The sequence below is a fragment of the Triticum aestivum genome, chromosome 3B (genome assembly GCF_018294505.1).
Source record: "Triticum aestivum cultivar Chinese Spring chromosome 3B, IWGSC CS RefSeq v2.1, whole genome shotgun sequence".
Lineage (NCBI taxonomy): Eukaryota > Viridiplantae > Streptophyta > Magnoliopsida > Poales > Poaceae > Triticum > Triticum aestivum.
In genome coordinates, this window is record NC_057801.1 from 419,192,094 (window position 1) to 419,213,165 (window position 21,072).

The 21,072-nt window shown below is 44.3% G+C and overlaps 2 protein-coding genes across 6 annotated transcripts; one reads left to right on the forward strand and one right to left on the reverse strand.

Moving 5' to 3' along the window:
• Positions 1-8,801: 8,801 nt before the first annotated feature.
• On the reverse strand, positions 8,802-9,876 carry LOC123070149 (uncharacterized). Of its 3 annotated transcripts, none has more exons than XR_006433476.1 (2): positions 9,097-9,876; positions 8,802-8,988 (listed from the first exon to the last, which is right to left on the reverse strand). XR_006433476.1 is itself a non-coding variant. In XM_044493172.1 (2 exons), the coding sequence occupies exons 1-2, from the start codon at positions 9,557-9,559 to the stop codon at positions 8,886-8,888; spliced, it is 465 nt and encodes a 154-aa protein (XP_044349107.1). In that variant the 5' UTR covers positions 9,560-9,876; the 3' UTR covers positions 8,802-8,885. The 3 variants fall into 3 exon arrangements, 2 of the variants coding, with proteins under 2 accessions (XP_044349107.1, XP_044349108.1); XM_044493172.1 differs by having other exon boundaries at positions 9,198-9,876; XM_044493173.1 differs by having other exon boundaries at positions 9,149-9,876.
• A 5,871-nt stretch (positions 9,877-15,747) lies between these two features.
• Positions 15,748-20,927, forward strand: LOC123070148 (phospholipase A1 PLIP1, chloroplastic). Of its 3 annotated transcripts, XR_006433475.1 has the most exons (4): positions 15,748-16,677; positions 17,261-18,671; positions 19,741-19,836; positions 20,486-20,927. XR_006433475.1 is itself a non-coding variant. In XM_044493171.1 (3 exons), the coding sequence occupies exons 1-2, from the start codon at positions 16,042-16,044 to the stop codon at positions 18,650-18,652; spliced, it is 2,028 nt and encodes a 675-aa protein (XP_044349106.1). In that variant the 5' UTR covers positions 15,748-16,041; the 3' UTR covers positions 18,653-18,671; positions 20,486-20,927. The 3 variants fall into 3 exon arrangements, 2 of the variants coding, with proteins under 2 accessions (XP_044349106.1, XP_044349105.1); XM_044493171.1 differs by lacking the exon at positions 19,741-19,836; XM_044493170.1 differs by lacking the exons at positions 19,741-19,836; positions 20,486-20,927 and having other exon boundaries at positions 15,749-16,677; positions 17,261-18,996.
• Positions 20,928-21,072: the final 145 nt, after the last annotated feature.

Sequence of the window (21,072 nt, forward strand, 5' to 3'; positions counted from 1 at the left end):
AAGGTGCAGTACAGGTATCTCCGAAAGTGTCTGTTGGGTTGGCACGAATCAAGACTGGGATTTGTCACTCCGTATGATGGAGAGGTATCTTTGGGCCCACTCGGTAATGCATCATCATAATGAGATCAATGTGACTAAGGAGTTAGCCATGGAATTGTGCATTACAGAATGAGTAAAGAGACTTGCCGGTAACGAGATTGAATGAGGTATAGGGATACCGACGATCGAATCTCGGGCAAGTAACATACCCATGGACAAAGGGAATTGTATACGGGATTGATTGAATCCTCGACATCATGGTTCATCCGATGAGATCATCGTGGAACATGTGGGAGCCGATATGGGTATCTAGATCCCTCTATTGGTTATTGGCCGGAGAGGCATCTCTGTCATGTCTGCATGGTTCCCGAACCCGTAGGGTCTACACACTTAAGGTTCGGTCGCGCTAGAGTTGTAATGGGAATTGTATGTGGTTACTAAAAGTTGTTCGGAGTCTCGGATGAGATCCCGGACGCCACGAGGAGTTCCAGAATGGTCCGGAGGTAAAGATTTATACATGGGAAGTCCTATTTTGGCCACTGGAAAATGTTGGGATTTTTCGGTATTTTACCAGGAAGGTTCTAGAAGGTTTCGGAGTGGGGCCCACCTGCATGAGGGGACCCACATGAACGTGGGTAGTGAGGCAAGGCCCCACACCCCTCGTTAAGGCGCACCAAGATCCCCCCTTAGAAGGAATAAGATTATATCCCAAAGGGATAAAACCAAGATCCCTAAAAAGGGGGATAACAATCGGTGGGGAAGGGAAAGGATGGGATTTCTTTACTCCCACCTTTGCCAACGCCCCAATGGACTTGGAGGGCAAGAAACCAGCCCCTCCATCCCTATATATAGTGGGGAGGCGCATGGGAGTTGGACGCCTTGCCCCTGGCGCAACCCTCCCCCTCCAACTCCTCCTCCTCCGTTGAGCATAGCGAAGCTCTGCCGGAGAACCACGAGCTCGACCACCATGTCGTCGTGCTGCCGAAGTTCTCCCTCAACTTCTTCTCTCCCCTTGTTGGATCAAGAATGAGGAGACGTCCCCGGGTTGTACGTGTGTTGAACGCGAAGGCGTCGCCCGTTCGGCGCTTGGATAGGATCTTCCGTGATTTGAATCGCCGCGAGTACGACTCCATCAACCGCATTCTTGTAATGCTTCCGCTTAGCAATCTTCAAGGGTATGAAGATGCACTCCCTCTCTCTCATTGCTAGCATCTCCTAGATTGATCTTTGTGACACATAGGAAAATTTTGAATTATTACTACGTTCCCCAACAAATCTTGAAGCTGACATTAAGGAGACATATAGGTCTGTATTGTTGGATTCGCTCAGCCTCCTTAATTTTTGGCAATAAAACAATCTCGTCAAAGTTAAGTCGAAATAGATCAAGTTGGCCGGCATGAAGACAATTTAACAACTCCAATAGATCAGTCTTGATGATATCCCAGAAATTCTGATAGGATTCAGCAGGGAAGCCATCAGGGCCTGGAGCTTTGTTATGTTCCATTTGAAACACCGCCGCTCTCACCTCCTCCTTAGAGAAATGTGACATGAGGATATCGTTCTCTTCTGTTGTGACTTGTGGAATATCATCTGTTTGTGTCTTGTCAAGGGTGAAGTTCCCTTCATCAGGTACCCCAAACAAAGATTTGTACTATTTGGAGATATAACTTTTGAGCTCTGCCTGATCTTCGATCCGCCCCTCATCTTGTTGGAGAATGAATATACACTTCTTCCTATGCCGACCATTGGCGACAAGTTTGAAGTATCATGTATTACTGTCTCCCTTCAAGATGAAGTCGGCTTTGGATCTTTGGTAATATTTGTTTTCCTCTTCTCGCGAAAGACGAGCAATCTTCTCATTGGATTGATTTTTCAATTCAACTCTTGTTACAAGATGCGAGTTTCTGCGAGATTCTGATGTCCAATCTTAGAAATCAAATGAAAATGGAGGCACTTGTAATACATATGTACAAGTTTTTGTTTGGAGTTACATAGATTGAAACTTACTTTGAGTTGAATGTATTAGTGAATTCAGTTGTATGAACCGATCAAAATAGGAATATATTGTATTTATTCATTATAGTTGATAAGTATGAAATGTTCCGTGTGAGAATAGATAAACAATGTAGCAAAAATAATGTATTAATTATAGTACCGGGCATTGATTATATAATTGTAAGTTCTGGGATGTACTTGAACATAAAGAGCCCTATGTTATCTTCAAAATTGTCTTGTATTATATATATTTGATATATAAGTTTTAAATGTTATTTAATATGATAAGTTTAGTTTTGGGGTTTTATTTATTGATAAAGTTTGATTTGAGTGATATAGACATATTTGTTTGCTTTATTCACTAAGTTTTGTTTGAGCCATAGAAAGATGACTTCTAGATCAAGTTATCCAGCAACTATGTCATCAAAATATACTAAATAATGAAGATATTATTTCACCAAAGAAGATGATTCATGCCTGAAAATGAGGATGAAAACCACTTGTGAGTCCAGCTCAGTCTGCAAGGTCATTCTGGCACCTAAGTTGGATTATCTGCCGACCCCCACTGACTTCAGCAAGCACATGACAATAGTACTACATGAAATCGTTCTTCGGATAAGCACCGACTGCAACTAGAGGGTCACAGTCCGGGTGGTCAATAGTAGGCCCGCCCTTGCTTCTTCGTACCTCACCAGTTTCATGTCGAGTACCTCGTCATCTTCAAGGTGTTCACTCCTGACAAATTCAAGGTCAACATCTTCAACCTCTCTGGCACTGAGGTGGTGACCAAGTGTAAGGAGCACGATGAAGCATTTGCATAGAAGCATTAGTGTGTTTTCTTTAGTAGTGTATGTTGGTATAAGACTCTATGTGGTTAATCCTTAGGGGCATGTTTCTTTTAAGAGTGTTGTTATGCGGTCGTTAATGTACTGACTAATGCTTGTTCAAATTGCTATGTTGTGTCTATGAATATGTGTGTTGGTAACCTCACCACTCGAAAAAGCGATGTCTGCTATGTAACCAAAAACAGTTATTTGCATCTGGTTAGCACAGGCTTGCAACCAAACACATGTTTGTCTCTGTGCTTCTGCTCAGCCAGGCTGGGGGTGGAGGAATGCATGCAACTAAACTATGCGCAGAACATGGTTTTCTGTTTATATTCACTCAGTCTGTCCCATCAGACAATAGATGCGAGGATGCCAAAATTCATGCAGGTAACCAAACAGAGAATAAATGTATGAAGTAGCAGTACTGTTATCAAGGCAGAAGAAGATGAACAAGAGCAATGAAGCAAATGTACCGAGGATTAAGAAGACAAACAAGAGAGGTCAAATGTACCACAAGGTCAGGTGGAAGAACGAAGAAGAATAGAAACAGGAAGGGGAGATCGAAAGAACATACAAGAAGTAGATGTATGAATTAGCGGTACAAGATAGATATGTATATCATCTTGTACTTATAGGATTTTGCAGCCAGATTCAGTCTGTATTTAGTTCTCCAATCGCGGACAAGGAGGTGCGCATGTGGGCCATTGTGTGTCCTGTGATTTTCTCTTATTTGGTAAAGTGAGAACGGGGCATCGCTCCGTTGCCTGGCCGCTTAAGTTGGTAGCCAGTCAGCCCACGTTTGAGCCTCGACTGTAGTGCATGGTGCTTGTGAAGTTTTCTTCTATAAAAAAAAAGCCAACAAGGGTTAACCCTGGATTGATCTCATTTTCTTTTATTTCGTGGAGTGTTTGACGTGTGTGTAGAGAGAGATTGGCATGACAAAAGTGACCTTCTAAGCTTAAGCTCATACGATCTCGCTATGGACTACTCCCTCCGTTCCTAAATAGTTGTCTTTCTAGAGATTTCAACAAGTGACTACATACAGAGCAAAATGAGCGAATCTACACTCTAAAATATGTCTATATACATTCGTATGTAGTAGTCTATTTGGAATCTCTAAAAAGACAAGTATTTAGGAACGGGGGGAGTAGTAAAATCTGAAAAATTGAATCAAATTCAAAAAATTCTGATTTTTTGTGGCAAATATTGACAACATTGAAAACATTTGTCAATATTTGCTAAAAAATCAGATTTTTTTAAAGATTTATCCGAGCTTACTTGAGCTCGAGCTCAGATACTCCATGTCCAGGGGCGAAAGTGCCCGATTAAGCTAGTTGTTATGGCTTAGATGCTTTGAAACTGATGGAGCATGGCAGCACATGTGGATCCAGTAGGCGTTACTGACGCTGCATTCATTTATCTATGCCCATCTTAGCTAGTAGCTGAGGTGGTTAATAGTTACGCAGCATGTTGTCGCCGCCTGCTCTGACTCCGTCACTCGCTCTCTACAGATGGGCATGGCATGGTGAAACAGTCCCAGGCATTCAAACCTCAGCGTGTCCGTCCTGCCCGCCCATACATTCTCTCCGTCCATTTCACCTCTTTTCTCGTCTTGTACTCAACTTGTGTACCACTCATGTTCAAAAAGAAGAAGAAAAATGTGTACCACTCCAAATAAGAGAACTATGACCCATGCCCATGTGCCACCGGCCAGGAAATGAAGCAAATGCATGCATGCAGCAAGACGGAGCCCACATTAACTGCATGCGTTCTTGCACAAAATAAATCGTCTACTTTCCTAGTCTTGTTCCCCTCAAAACTTAGTTGTTGTTTCTCTTCAAATACAGTATGACATAACCTAGGAGGATCCTAGATCGAGATAGCCGACCAAGCATTTGGCAGCGGAACATCAAGTTTCTGCACATCTTTTTCTCCAAGAATCAGCACGGAATATACTACTCCGGCAGCAGGTCGCAGAATCTCGCCCGACCTTAAAAAAACATTTTTACTCGTCCCATCTTCCTCACATGGAGGCGCTAGGTCGGTCTGATCGACGTAACCACAAGATTAATTTACCCAGCGACGGACAAAAATTAGCGAACGTATACAGGGGAAGGCATCGTTGGCGTCCAGGCCTCGGGCCTCGTCTCCTCCGACGCCTTTCGTCCTCTCGCCCTAGCACAGGAGAAGTGCGTTTTTTTCTTTTTGAAACCAACCACTTTGGATTGTTGTTCACAAGGAGTAGTGACAAATCGGATGTGGTAGCGGCGAGAAAACATGATGGGACAGAAAAAGAGTGTAACTATCCACAATTTTAAAACGCTACAAGTCTCCATATAGTAGCTCACAAACTGTATAAGTAAATCAACCGATTCGCTGTGCTCAACTTTTGCACCACTGCTTTTTGTACGGCGGTTGCAATGTGTTAGCGGGCACGAAACTGTGAATAATTCTCTCTATCCCTTGAAGAAGGGCCTCAAATAAGTTTCGTCCAGTACCCAGCATACATTTTTTATTAAGGTTCTCGGTGTGCTTAAAAAGTTAAACCTCTTATTTTCTGAACCCTCCAGAGACTATGCGTGCTGAGCATATAGTATAAAACTACCGACTACCTGGTTTATTTTTTCATGGATAACTACCGCATTTTTTTAAAATAACCCAAAGGACCGGCTGATTAATTTTTTATCCCGTTTTATGATATCTCTGGTCCTCCCATTTGGCCACGTGGCAGCAACTATTGACCCCACTTGATTGAACCGTTAAGTCTGACGAGGGCCCACCCTCCAAATTCTTCTTCTCCCTTCTCTTTCTTCACTCGTCCAGTGCCACCTCACCCTGCAGTATACCTGGTCATGGAAAACCCTGCCCAGTCGGACTAACCCGACCCAGCCCGACCCAACCCGGCACGGTCTTGGCCACGGGCCAAGCATGCACCTAAGTTTTGAGCCTGAAGGCCAAGGCGGGCCGAGCTTGGGCTTTGCATATGTGCGTTTTAAGGAAGAGTCCCCGTCGAGGCTCAACGGACTTTTCCACTGATGGGTCGGTTTGAGCTTGAAATCTAGGCTCGAATGCCGGATTGGGCTTGGGCCTGGGTTTTCTGCTGGGGGCTTTTTTAGGCCCGCCACGACTTATGGCCAGGTATACCCTGGAGCACTCCCTTTCTCCCTACCACGCACAGCCGTCGTGAGTAACGACAACACGAACATGACCTCTAGGATGTCGCCGAGCGCGGCCCGTTGCTCAGCGCTCCTGGGATGCCATGTCTTCTACCTGATGACCTCAATCATGTCGCCTCGCCAACGGATCTCCTCCCCTAGGGGAAATATCAGGTGCTCCCATCCTTGGGGTGCTCCCCATGCTCCAACTTAAAAAAATTGTTCAGAAACCAAATAATCATTAGAGAACAGCAAATGAGACATCCTCCTCCTGATCACGGGCTCTTCTTCTACCAAAACCCCTTCGAAAGGGTGCAACACCGCTTCCTCTCACAGATCCCCTACAAGAGCCACAGGCACCTCCTAGATTTCTCCACTCATCGGCAAGGATGAACTCACCCAATTTTAATTTGGAAGCATCATATTCTCCCATTCCACACTCCTCACACCATTACCCCAAAATTCCATAGTTATTACAAAAGTTCGGCAATTTTCCATACTTTACTTGGTACCAATCATTCTTTCCCGCCTTCGTGATCGATACAGATCTTTCTAGTTTTTTACATCAAGATTCACTTACACTCCAACAAAAACACCAACATACCCTGCTCACAACTGAATTTGAACCTCAAGAATCTTTCCCATCTTTGCACACATACCTTTGATCACCACATCATTTAAATAGTTCTCCGACAACTTCAAGACTCTCGCCCACACTGCTATCATATCCAAGGCAACCCATTTAGGGTTTATGAATCAATCGTATTCCACCAAGATAAGAGCTTGATTTGTAAATTGCCACAGTCCATTGAACATTGATGTGTTCCAGTCGCCAAGACACCCAAACTGCATCATAAAAAGTTTTCTTCGATCAATCTCCGACGAACCTCCTTTGCCGGATTCCAAGTCCATCTCATATCCACATATAGCTTCGACGGACTAGAGCCTTTCTCCGTATGGACCGTGTCTATTGCTAGCCACTTTGATTGAACATCCGGCAGATCCGACTCCTCTTCCCGTACGAAATCATCCCCGTCACCTTCATGGAGATCGAGGCTATTGAGCAGCGCCTCCACATCCTTACTATCCTTCCTCTTCCTCCTTGAACCGCTATCTTCTGTCGCCATCCTACCTTCTGCAGACTTGCGAACCCTAAACCTTTTGTGTAACCCCTAACGAACCAAAGTCGGGAAGGAACGCTAGGTTGCGTTTAGATCAACACGAGTTGGTGTAGGGATTCCGCGGTGTGGAGGGTAGATTGGTCGGAAGCAAAGAAACTCTTAACCTTCGCGCCGCTAGAGGGCTCCTAAACCCTAGCTCTTGGCTTAGGGGAAAACCCATTTTTCGTATGGATCGTTTTTGGTACTCTTGCGTGAAAACAAGTAGTTTTATGCTATATACTCATTTGCGCTGCTACAAATTTGATGAGGCCCAACCGTGATTCACACTCCTTCTTACGGGGTTCAGCAGTTACGAGTCAATCAGGCCGAAAAACTATGGATTTTGATAAATAACGAACGTGCCCTGGGAGGACATGTCAAACAAATGTATTTTATGACATTTTGAGTTGTCATGAGGACAACATTTTTGTAGGAAGCATGACAAATTCGTCTAGCCCAATTTCTCTCAGAATTTACCGTGCTTACTAAAAAAAATGCCATCCTCACAACAACCTGCCATAAAACGCGTGTCTAGTCATGCCCTTCGAGAAAAACTTCAGCACAATAACATTTCCCATAACATACATGCACGGGGGCATTCCGTATGCAGCTGGTACAAGAGTCGTACACAACAAAAACAGAGACGAAGGAATTAGGTATAATGCCGCGATGGATACCATTTGGGAAAACAAGGTGCACCTTTCTTCGCCTCTCGGCCGCGGCCCGCGACGGGACGGAGATTCCCATGCTCCATCGTCGACGGCCGCGATTTTTCCTCGGCCGCTTCTCGTGACTGACCGGGACTCTTCACTGCAGCCCGTTCCTATGTTTACCCCTATTTCCCGGAACTACCCTCTCAGCCGCGCACGGTGTATCCGTGCATGCAATTTGCTCCCGCAACCGGACCACCTGTCGCCTCTTGATGGTGTCCCGCCCGCATTGATCACAGAATGACACGAGGGTAGGACGGTCATTTCACCTAGTACTCATAGTTAGGAATTAATTAATAGGTTAATTAATTGTTAATCTATGCTAATGTCGGTGGCCATGTTTGGCAACCGTCTCCTTTGTAACCGCCTTGTAACGAGGGTATAAATACCCCAATGTTCAATCAATGAAAGAACTGTTCCACCATTTGCTCCTCTCTCTCGTTTCTCTCTAAACACGTTATCACGCACGCCTCTTCCAGAGAGCAATTAGGCCAAGAACTCGACGGCACCACCGTCCCTGACCATCGGCCTGATACACGGCTGTGGCGGCGACTCCCTCCGGCCCCAAGGACACAAGGACCCTCGGCCTCGACAGCGCTCCAGCGGCGCAGCACCAGCGCGCGATGCAGGCGGCTGAGGCACCCCATGGTTGACGACGCCCTCCTCTGTAGGCGCTTCGAAGCGGCGCCCTCCGGCGCTTCAATCCGCCACATGACTGCCGACGACAGCGGCGGCAAACGGCAAGGCCTCTCTATGGCCAGAGGAGGCCACTCCGGCGATCTGCAATTGCCGCAGATGATGACTAGACAAGTCTGGAGAAGTTGGCTACTAGAGTTTCGGCCACCACGCGATTCACGGTGGAGACGAGATGTTCCTCGTACAAAAAGGAAAGAAACTAATCAGGAGATTGATTGATTGATCTTGTCTTCTTGCAATCATCAATTAATAATCTAACAATGAATTGTTTTTCTCCTGTATGTATATGCGCTCACACGAATCTCACGAAGAATTGATCAATCGTGAACTACAAAGAAAGAAGAACTGATGGAAGAACGCAGCGCCAGCCTCCATCGATTCAACAATTGGAAGCCTCGAACACACTCTGCCAAAGGACAGAAAATCAATCAATTGAGCGGATTTATCATACTCCAAGCAGGAACATCAGAACTTGAAATTGGGCACAATTTTCAATTACACAAGGAAGACACACAGAAAAGGATATGGGCGTTGGCATCCAGGATCACTCGATCGAAAATCCATACCAATAACTGTAAGCATCCATGTGATTTCTTCAATTTGTGATGTTCTTGCCTCTTAAATGAGATCGGCCGCGGATCAGCGGACTCGATTCCGGACGGAGGAAGGTCTAAGCGGCGGCCGCCTGTCCACTCTCCTCCTCCCTTTTCCCCCTGGATGCGGATGGTTGAGGCTACACCGCGGCCTCCATCGGCACGGCCGTCTACAGCGGCGACGACCACATCCCGGCAGCAACGCTCCTCCCTCCGGAGGAGCACCACGGCCCGCCACGCAGCCCGGCAACAGAGACGGCCAACGTGCATGCGGAGCGCAGTTCTCTCCGCCACACCTTGGCACGGCGGCGGCCTTCGGCTCCGACGCCGCTTCTCCTGATGCGGCGCGATGGCGCGGCGGCCGGCGGTGGCGGCGGCCAACATCCGTCCCACGGCGTGGAGATGCTGCCCAGGCGCGGACGACCTTAGATTGGCGACGCCATCTTACCTCCTAATTCCTCACGAGGAGATGTGCTATGACTCTGTACAGCCAAAGCTAACTCAATCGATGGATTCTTGGCCGTAGCGAGAATCACCGGAGAACCTTATCTCTTCGGCCATTTAACAATTTGCATTTTTTTTCTATTGCCAAATAAGGACATCAGCTTTAGTACTACTTGCATAGAAGCCCTCAGGCTAATTGTGATCGTATCACTCAGACCCTCTGGTCTTGTCATATTGTGCATCATATTTTAAAAAATGAATTCCACATGTATTATGAGCATAGTAGTATTGTTCAAGTGTTCATACCTTGAATTTCCATTATATATTAGAGACGACATTGTGCCATATTATACATGTTTGCCTCAACATTCATTGTAAATATTAATTTTAGAACAACATTTTTCTGTCTTTTGCAATTGGAATTAATTTTTCTTGCAAATCTTAACAAAATCCAAAATAAGGATTTTGAAGTGTCATACTTAATATGACCACATCATATTTTATTTGTGAATCACAAGGTATTGATGGCATCTACTGCATAATTTGCAGATTATCTATCACTACTGTGAGGTCTACATCTTGTTATTTTGATAAGATGACTACCTTCAAGTGTTCTTCCAAATATTAATGTGACTATTCCAAATTTAATTTGTGAATCACAAGGTATTGGTGGTATCTACTGCACCATTTGCAGATTATCAACCACTATTGTGAGGTCTACATCTTGTCATTTTAACAAGATTATTACCTTCAAAGTGTTGTTCCAAATATTAATATTATATGTGACTACCTCAAGATATCATAAGGTAATACTGGCATCTACTGCAAATTTTGCAGACTATCCATTATTACTGCAAGGTCTACATCATGTCACTTTGACAGATGATTACCTTCAAAGTGATTTCACACATTTTACATAACATAAGGTAATAGAATTATGAACATCTACTGACAAAAGTCAGACTATGTTTCCTATTACTGCGAGATCTACACCGCATCCGGTGATTATCTTCAAAGTGTTATCCTATATAAATTGAGGTCTACACATATGAGTGTAGAGCATCAGCTATCATAAAATTTGCTCCTCTGAAGCAATTATTGTTGTTCACTAAAATTATTTACTCTCCTAATAAAAAAATTATATTGATCTTACATGATTAAAATGGCATTTTTTTTCTTCTAGTACCAATTATTTAAGCATCATTTTGCTTGAATAAGTCGTGGAAAATTACACAAATATTACTTTTTGTGATGATATTGTCGTCCATACATAAAGGTGGAGACCATAATTTATAGCAAAGATCGAGTGTCTCAAACACTATTACAAGATCTACATCACATTTTTGGTTGGTATTTTATACTGACTAACCCCATGTTCAAAAAAATGTCATGGCTATTCTCTTGATAGCTAAATATGTACATATTTCATTTTACATCTCGCAAACTTCACTCAGTTCTCAAACTAAGTACATAATGGATGGATATTTATTCATCTCGAATATTTCCCTTAAGAGAAACATGTTGTCATGAGTACATCACGAATGATCACCCATTCGTTTTTCAAGACCTCAAGTCTATCGCATCTCACAATTATGTCATGTAATCAACTTCAAGTTGAGATCCCATGATCATATATTTTCATATGTAATCCGGTTGAAAATCCCTTAATACCCTTTACATCCTCATATGATGGTATTATCATTTTTCCACGATGGAGAAACATGGAATTTCTTAAAATCATCAGATTTACCCAACGGGTGCTATACCATTATTTGAAATTCTTGCTTGTACCGAGAATACTATGCAACTTAGTGGTCACAAAATAGAACAATGAGGAATACGAAGTAAAGTGGAGGCTAATAGACAACCAAAGACAAAATTACCTCTTAATAGGGAATATATCGTCTTCAAAGGATCACAAAGACAACTTTCAAGTTTGTCAAATGTGTGGTTATACAAAGATTATACCTATGATTACCAAACCCTCAAATACATAGTCAAACCACACCACATATTTGGGATAAATTTTAAAATTTGCAAACTTACAACCAGAAAATATTTTGGTAAATGATCGTTCTCAAATCTTCATCAGAAGGTGAGAACCAAAAATCTAGTGCAATAAAAGGATGGTGAATTCCATTGCGACGATGATATGTTTGCGTAATAAATTTTTCAATAATATTGGAGACCTCATGTAATCTTTTAATTATCCCAAAATATTATTAACCTATACTTGTTGTACTACAAGTAGTGCGATGTTCAATATCTTATTTCTTGGACATCATATTCGATAAATTTTGAATGTATGAATCAAGTCATACTCAATATTGTTGCGTACACAATAATTTTATAGATATTAATAAATTAAATATTTGGCTTGGTAGCCTTAACCATCCTGTTTTGGGGATGATTAGAAAATTATTGACAATCTTGTTGGTCATAACTTATCAAGTTATAAAATTTTCCCAAATCATCAGATTTTATGTGCACCGCATGTGACATAGGGGAAATAAGTTTTAAGGCACTCTCACCTTAAAATTCTAAGGAGGACACTTATTCTCCCTTGAACACATTCAAAAAAAATGTCTGGATTGCTTAACCATTATCTGGGGTAATTTAGATACTTCATGGTACTCATATACACATTCATAAAATGTTTTGAAGTGTGTCTCTTATGACACACAACCATGCATGATCTTACTAAATAAATTGCTCAACTTATCAAAGTAAGAGCAAATTCTCCTGAAACCAGGATCTATAAACCCATTCAAATGAACAATGTTGTTGGACTCATTCAATGAGCATTTTTTTGCATTAAGTACTTTATGTACATACCCAGAATGGTTTAGCTAAATTTCTTATCAAAGAGAGTTAAATGAATTACATGACCACTTTTAAAGGATTGTAAATTTACCAACCTCTTGCCGGACACATACGGCATTACACACCGTAAGTATGATCTAAATCATACCAACTGCATATCATACTACTTTCCCCTTGTAGTTACTACGTGGAAATCAACAAAGTATTTCCCATCTACTATAATTCGGTTACATACCGATATCACCACTCCATCATACATCAATGGGCACTCACAGAAAATCGGGGATCTATGTGAGGAATAATAATTTATCCGTCAATCAAAATTATTCATAGTCCGTACGCTGATTGCATCAGCAATAAGGATATTTTTTTCGGCATTAGGGGGAGATAAGTACCACAAAGAATGCCGAGAAATAAATTAGAAATGTTATTGACATTCAATCCTTATATCCACGTACTCAAAGAATCTGAACTAAAAGTTTAGAGAATCATATATTTGCAACACATTGCAAATCTGCCATATACATTTACTGATAACAAGGTGTTACTAAATTCTATATTCCTGCAGTAAAGTGTCAGAAAGAGTGGAGGTACCTGATAAACCACTCTTGTCCCCAAATGAGAGCAAGAGGGGGAGAAAATCTGACAAGACGAGATATAACTTCTCATATGCTTCCGCGGAAACAAAGGAAATCAAATTCTCAACCAGTAAATGTAATTCAACATCAAGTTGAAGGACACCTCACTGGATTCTCATAATCCAAAGCCCGGCATAAATGTGCACAAATATTTTGGTGCCGGGACATCGAAACACCTTGACTCCATTTGTTGTAGGAAATCACAAGGAGTTAAAAAGGAATGAATATATTATCCACAAACTTCAATGATTCCATTAGAATCATATAAACTAAAGACTACATTTGTCGACATGTATTACTTCTCAAATTGCTAAAACCTTTTGGGCCCTGAACCAAAATCCATGGTAGAGTGCCTCTTGCACTCATATTGGTTCACATAAAAGGAAGCAAGTAACGAAGAATAGTACTCGCTCTGCAAACGAGTAGTATTTACTGCAGTAATACCTACTCCTCATAAGTATCATCCCTATGGAATACTATAAACTACTCATTCATAGACAAAGTCAATGAGGTGGTGAGAAAGCGAGGCTTGTAGCAAAAGGGTTCACGCAGAGACCCGACATCCATAACGATGTAACATACCCGCTTGGTATGAGTGGTATTACGTTTCGATATTAAATATCATTGGCAATAAAAATAATAATAATATCCATGCAGTTGATGGATGAAGTGGCTACATACTCATATGAGTCACTCATTTCGGAAATCTCTATTGAAGTCCCTGAAGGGCTTATACTTCCGAATCCAAAAGCAAATCGCAACAAGTTTTGTGTAAAACTTCATAAGTCACTCTATGACTTGAAATAGTCGAAAATCATATGGTACTACCGACTAAATGAGTTCCTTCTTCAAAAGGATTACTCGAATAATGATGATTATTTACATGTTTAATAAAGGAATCCCAAATTTGATTTCCTTTCATCACCTCAGTGTATATTGATGACCTCATCATCAATGTCTATACAAGACCTAAACATACACATAATCATCTCAAGACGGGAAATTTGGATTCAACCAAATTTAGCTTAAGCTTACAACTTGAGCATTCTATCAAGAATACATATCAGTCTACATATATCCAAGACATATACGAGAAGTTCAATGTGGATATATCAAACCAATAAAAGACATGTAATATGGTCATAGTACCCCTGATAGGGTACAAATCCATTCATACCTAGGGGTGATAATGAAGTGATATCAGGACCTGAAGTTCTATCTCACTAATGTCAAAGCACTCATATAATTGCAAAACTACGTCAGGCCTGACACTAAATTTGCTATCTTTGTTCAGAGTGCAACCCACAATAAAAGGTATATGGACGATATAAGAAATATTAGCTTATATATCAAGCTCACAATAAAGCTTGGATATTTCCGTCAGGAAATACAAGATATGACCATGATATGATATAATGATATTGGCTCTTTCTTTGATCCCAACAATGCCATATCAATGACTGAATTTGCGGGAATAGCCTTCATATGGAAGTGATCTAAATGAGCATTAATGGCTATTTCTAGTTATCATTTTGACATAATTGCTTTATCTAAAAGAATTGCAAAATATGCATGGCTTAGCAAAATGATTAACCACATTCAAAATCATGTGGTTGAGATTCATTAGAATCACATAACTTGATTTATCAAGACGCCACCACTTGTGTTACTCAATACCTAAAGGTTATATGAAGAGCAATATCATAAAGCACATTGCTCGAAAATTACTTATCCTCAGAAATTATAGAAAGTGAGGAAACAATTTGCAAACAACATACTTTGAAAATCCTATAGATTATTAATAATGTCATGATATATCAATGGAATTTGTTTTACACATTCTCCAGGTTTGCAAAGTTCAGGGGGAGTAATTTCCCAAATCTATAACCTGTTAACAATCATGAGACTGCATATATTGTACTCTTTTCCCTTCATGAGTTTTTCCTAATGGTTTCTCATAAAAGGTTTTTAATGAGACAATATAAACACAAGTGTCTATATATGCCATATCATTTTCTCCTTATATTTTTCCTACCGGGTTTTAAAGGAGTTTTCAATGGCATATTAGATCGCACTCTTTTCCATTATGAGTTTTCTCTCAATGTTTCTCATAATGGTTTTTAACGAGGCAATATCTTCTCAAAGATCATATATCATACTTTCCATTTTCCCTACCGGGTTTTTTTTAAAGGAAGTACTCAAGATATATTAATTGTTCTCTAAACTTATCGATGAGTTTTCTCCTTCTTCAAAGGTTTTTCTCATATGAGTTATCAAGAGACAATAATCATTATATGTTGCATCATTTTCTCCTTATTTTTCCCATTGGGTTTAAAGGAGTTTCAGCAACGTATCTACACTATTTTCCTCATATTTTTCCCACAGGGTTTTTGGAGGAGTATTTCTCAAGATGAAGATGATGAACATTCAAGGCAAATACATACTAGAAGGAGACTATGAGGATGATGTATATTCACAAAGAGAAGCATTGATTAGGGGGAGTGTTAGGAATTAATTAATAGGTTAATTAATTGTTAATCTATGCTAATGTCGGTGGCCATGTTTGGCAACCGTCTCCTTTGTAACCGCCTTGTAACGAGGGTATAAATACCCCAATGTTCAATCAATGAAAGAACTGTTCCACCATTTGCTCCTCTCTCTCGTTTCTCTCTAAACAGTGGCGTCCAAAGAGGCTGGTTTTTCTCTCGGTTTCGCCCACCTCGCTCGCGTGGCCGACCTGTCTCTCCTTGTTCCTCTACCCGTCTCCGGTATTAAAGCCCCATCGCCATTCGCCCAACTCCTCCGTGCTCCCCTCCCTTGGGCGCACGGATCCATCGCCGAGGCCGAATCAAATACACCGCCACCAAGAGGCCAACCAACGCCAACCACCATCCTGCGCGCTGGATCCCTTTGCCTAGCAGCGCGTCTCCGGGACGACCGGTCCATTCCATCCAAGAGCGCATGGTGCCGAGCATTGCCGGGGCGGCGGCGGCGTCGTCGTCCGCGCACGCGCATGCGCCGGCTGGGCGGCGGGCCAAGAGGGAGCCGGTCCACATGCACGCCGGCATCCGGCGGTCGCGCTCCGAGCCGCACCTCCGCTGCTCCCGCCGCGGCGGGGCCGCGGGCGCGTCGCTCACCACCAGCCGCTCCATCGGCGTCTTCCCCTTCCAGTTCGGCGCCGCGCCGCTGCGCCCGCCGCCGCTCCCCGACAGCGTCGGCGGCGGCGACTACCGGCTCCTCACCGTGTGCGCCGGCGAGACCGACCCGGACCCGGACCCGGAAATGCCGCAGGTCAGGACGCCCGAGGACCACTGGCTGGACCGGCTCCTGGAGCTGCGCTCCCGCTTCCACGACCCCACCAAGCGCTTCTTCACCGACAACGACAACCTCTTCGAGGAGCAGGACGACGACGACTACCACGAGGACGGCGGCTGCGGCGTGAACTACGATGAGGAGCACACCGCGGCGGAGGCCGATGACAAGTGGGACCGCGAGTCGTTCGTCAAGCTGCTGGCGCGGGCCCCTCCGGGCGATGCCCGGCTGTTCGCGCAGCTGGCCTTCCTCTGCAACATGGCCTACGTCATCCCGGAGATCAAGGTGAGCGCTACGGGAACGATAGTCTGGACTTGGACGGCCCTGATCCGCCGATCTGGCTGCCGGATTAGCTCAACTAATAAAAACGCGGCCTTTAATTGCTACGATACGATAGTCGCCGCGCGTACAGGCTGGGAGGTGCCCACTGGACTAGAGTATTAATTGCTTAAGGAATTTAATGTTTGCCAGATTTAGGTAGGAAAAGCAAGCAGGCAAGCAGCACCCCGTGTCTTCAATTTCCATCGCCGATTATCTTGGTGGCCGATCTGTCCAGCCACGTAGGAGTAGTAGGAGTAGTAGTCATCAACTTGCGCTTCATTCCTTTTTCATTGACAAATTCCTGTTCTAATTAGTGGCCTTTTTCGTTATCCCAAAATACAGAAATCAGTCGTGATCAACATGTAGGGGTAGTTTTCTGAAATCAAGGGTGGCATTTTCGAGGTAGTTGGCTGAAAAGTTTCGTGAGAGTAGCAATTTCTGGGTGTGACTTGTGGAGCACTGTCATAATCTTCCACTTGCGGTCAACGATCCATGCAACAATCTACACAAGTCTTAATTTTGATTTTCGTTGTTGCTGGAATTACAGAGGGCTGAGCTGAGGAAACACTACGGACTCGAGCTGGTGACGTCGTCGGTACAGAAGAAGGCCGAGGCCAGCGCCGTGAGCGCTCAGGTGGACGGCGACTCCACACGGCCGCCGGGCGATGCGCAGCAGTACGAGGTGGCTGCGGAGCCGCAGCCGCGACGGCCGGTCCGCCGCTCCAACCACCTGGCCTACGAGGTGGCCGCGTCGGCCGCGTCCTACGTCCAAGCGCGGGCCCGCGGCCTGCTCTCGCTCCGGGGGCATCAACACCCACCGGCCGGGGAAGAAGACCGGCTGTACAACTCGGGCATGGCGGCCTACGTTGCCGCTTCTACGGTCACGGCGGTGGTGGCCGCCGAGGACGAGGCGCGGCAAGAGGCCGCCCGTGACCTGCGGTCGCCGTTGTCCTCACCGTGCCAGTGGTTCGTCTGCGACGAGGCCGACATGCGCACCCGCTGCTTCGTCATCCAGGGCTCCGACTCGGTCGCGTCCTGGCAAGCCAACCTCCTCTTCGAGCCCACCACGTTCGAGGACACCGGCGTTCTCGTGCACCGCGGCATCTATGAGGCGGCCAAGGGCATCTACGAGCAGCTGATGCCGGAGATCGTGGATCACCTGAGGGCGCAGAAGGAGGGCGCTCGCCTGCGGTTCACGGGGCACTCGCTCGGCGGCAGTCTGGCGCTGCTTGTGAGTCTGATGCTGGTGGCGCGCGGGGTGGTCGGCCCGGAGTCGCTGCTCCCCGTGGTCACCTTCGGCGCGCCGTCGGTGTTCTGCGGCGGACAGCGCGTGCTGGAGGCGCTCGGCGTCGGCGAGGGCCATGTCCGCGCCGTGGCGATGCACCGGGACATCGTGCCGAGGGCATTCTCGTGCCGGTACCCCGGCCACGCCGTCGCCGTGCTCAAGCGCCTCAACGGCGCGCTGCGCACGCACCCCTGCCTCAACAGCCAGAAGGTGCTGTACACGCCGATGGGCACGACGTACATCCTGCAGCCGGACGGCAAGGCGTCGCCGCACCACCCGTTCCTGCCGGAGGGCGCGGCGCTGTTCCGGGTGGCCAGCCCGGAGGAGCGCGCGGAGCCGTCGGGGTCGGGGAGGGCCGTGGTGGCCAGCGCCCTGCGCGCGTTCCTCAACTCGCCGCACCCGCTGGAGACGCTGAGCGACCTGTCGGCCTACGGGTCCGAGGGCGCCATCCTCCGGGACCACGAGTCCGGCAACTACTTCCGGGCGCTCTACGCCCTCACCAAGGTGGCGCCGCGCCGCCGGAAGCAGCCGGAGATCGTGTGGAGGCTTCCCGGCGTGGAGCGGCTGCAACAGTACTGGTGGCCGGGGGTCGCCGGCACCGTGGTCCCGAGGCCGGTGGCCGTCCACAGCAAGGAGCTGGTATCCGAAGCCTGAATCACTGCGATTCAAGCAGGTCTACATTCTTTTCTTTGGGTTCTTTGATGTGTGGAGCGAATGCATCAATGGCACGTACATACGAGAGTACAGAAAACCAGTCGACTTTCTTGGTGTAGGTTTAGTGTAGTAGAGTACGTACACATTGCAAGCGTATGCGTATAGTATAGTAGGAGCATTGATGTGGTTTGTTGTCCTGGCTGGTGGCCTGCAAAGTTGTGCAGGCCGCTGAATAATGCAATGGTGATTTGTCAAAGGATCATGTGATTGTGATCCGATGAACTACACCTGTAAATTCGTTGTTATAAAGGAAATGAAATTTGAAATGTTGTTCTAAAGGAAAATCCCAACGAAAATGACGTTTCTCTTGCTCTGCTACTCACTGCATCCAATGCACCTCTGTATTGTATAGGTCACTTCCCAATTCCTTCGCCATTTGGCCATACACTCCAAATGGATTCCTTCTAAAGGCTCCATACACTTCACTTTTCTATATCTAGTCAGTAGTACTCGTAAAATACTTCCTCTGTCTGCGCAAATATAACGGCTCATTTGATTCAGAAGGTTTTCATAGCAATTTTGGAGGATTAAAACCCTTAGGAATTTTTTCTTTGTTGGTTGTTTGATTCAATGTGAACCTATATGAATTTTTTCAAGGATTTTTTGTACTATTTCCTATATGATTTCTAGCATTTTTAGAATCGTTTTGAAAGAATCCTTTGTTTTTCTATGATGCAATCAAGCAACCCAAAATCATGTAGGATTGAAATGAGCATGACATTTTAATCCTATGTTTTTCATATTCCCGCATTTTTAGAATCCTGAGAATCAAAGAGGCCCTAAGATGTTTTGAGTATCTTAGTATAGACTAGATACAGACTGAAGTGAATGACAAACACACTAAAACGTGTATATGTACATCTGATTTTTAAGAAAAAAACATCTTATATTTGTGAACGGAGGGAGTACTCACACATGATGCGAAAGAACAACAAACTGAGATATACTAGTAACATTGGAATAAAACAAGAGTCTTACAACTTGCGCAAGATGATAAATTGTTTCTTCTCTCTCCCGATCATTCAAAGGCGGTGGCGGGGGTGGTGCATCAAGGTGACCGGCATCGGAGGTGATGATGGACGACGCTCGTTGTCGGCTGCTGGTCGAATCAGCACTGTCGTACGGTGAGTCATCCCCACCCCCCCTGATTATGTCGCCCCTCTCCCACCCATGTTTTGGGTAGGGTTAATCGAAGACATGATCATGCATTCAAGGCTTTGTTTTGCATCTTTAATCCACGTTATGACGGAGATATTTGTATGGCTTGACAACATTTACCCCCTGCACCATGAATCACGTTAGGGTTATTTAGGGGTTTTGAAGGAGGCAACTTTGCCGAGCAAAATCGTTGATCAATGACACGAGGGCAGCTAATTTACCAACATTAGTGCTCAAATTTATTCAGTAATCCCAAGGGGGCATGTTTTTTTTTTCAAAATTGTAATGTGCTGCAACTGAAAATTTCGTAATGTTGGTTGGCTGAATTTTAGTACAGTAGTACAATTTGTTTACTGAATTTTTTGTGACACATGTAGTAGTATTGCAGTTAATGGAGAATTGTGTGCACTGAATTTTATGCGGTTAGTTTTGTGACAGTATCAGTACCGCAGTTAAGTGAATTGCTGAATTTGTTGAACTGTCGTGTAGTGTGTTGGTTAACTGAATTTGTGAAATACTGTGACACTTCTTGTACAATTATCTGAATTATTGTGGCACTGTATTTCTGAGTTATCTAAATTTATGATCTGAAGTTGTGCTATGTTTTCAATGCAGGATCATTTGCCTAGAGTAATTACTCCAACTAAGATAAGCAAGGGAAAAGAAAACGTGTGTGCTGATTAGAAATACCTCAAAATCCATTAGAGATGAGATCAAGGACAACAAGGAGGTTTGTGTCATTTAGTGAAGGTTTGATTCTGATGTTGCCACGGAAGAAACATAGGAACAAGTGGATGACAACAGCGACGAAGAGGGTAAGGGTGACAATGCAGAAGTTGAAACACATGAGAGTTTTACCGAAAATGACTTTGAAGTAGCAGATGGTGGTGATTTGGTTGAGGCCAATGTAGACTAACATGTTGACGATCTTAAGATAAGGAGATCTTACATAACTTTGAAGAATTTGCATAACATGTTGACTATCACTTACACATTGATACGTCAATTTTGCATCACTATTTCTTACTATAAATTGTTCATCATTACTTATTTCTCTTATTTTGTTTGTTGCAATGGAGGTGGGGGAATTGATGAAAAACTACAAAAAAGTGCCGAAAAGAAGAGCAGCAAAGAAAATAATTTAATGAACTATATCATGTACAAACCCATTCCGAGTCAATCCACTTCTCACTTTATAAACA

Excerpts from the sequence above, each read along its gene's own strand:
- LOC123070148 (XM_044493171.1), top strand. The coding sequence starts at position 16,042 with ATGGTGCCGAGCATTGCCGGGGCGGCGGCGGCGTCGTCGTCCGCGCAC. Across the intron at positions 16,678-17,260 it reads ACGTCATCCCGGAGATCAAG|AGGGCTGAGCTGAGGAAACA; the intron begins GTGAGCGCTACG and ends CTGGAATTACAG.
- LOC123070149 (XM_044493172.1), bottom strand. The coding sequence starts at position 9,559 with ATGTTGGCCGCCGCCACCGCCGGCCGCCGCGCCATCGCGCCGCATCAG. Across the intron at positions 8,989-9,197 it reads CGGCCGATCTCATTTAAGAG|AGTGTGTTCGAGGCTTCCAA; the intron begins GCAAGAACATCA and ends GTCCTTTGGCAG.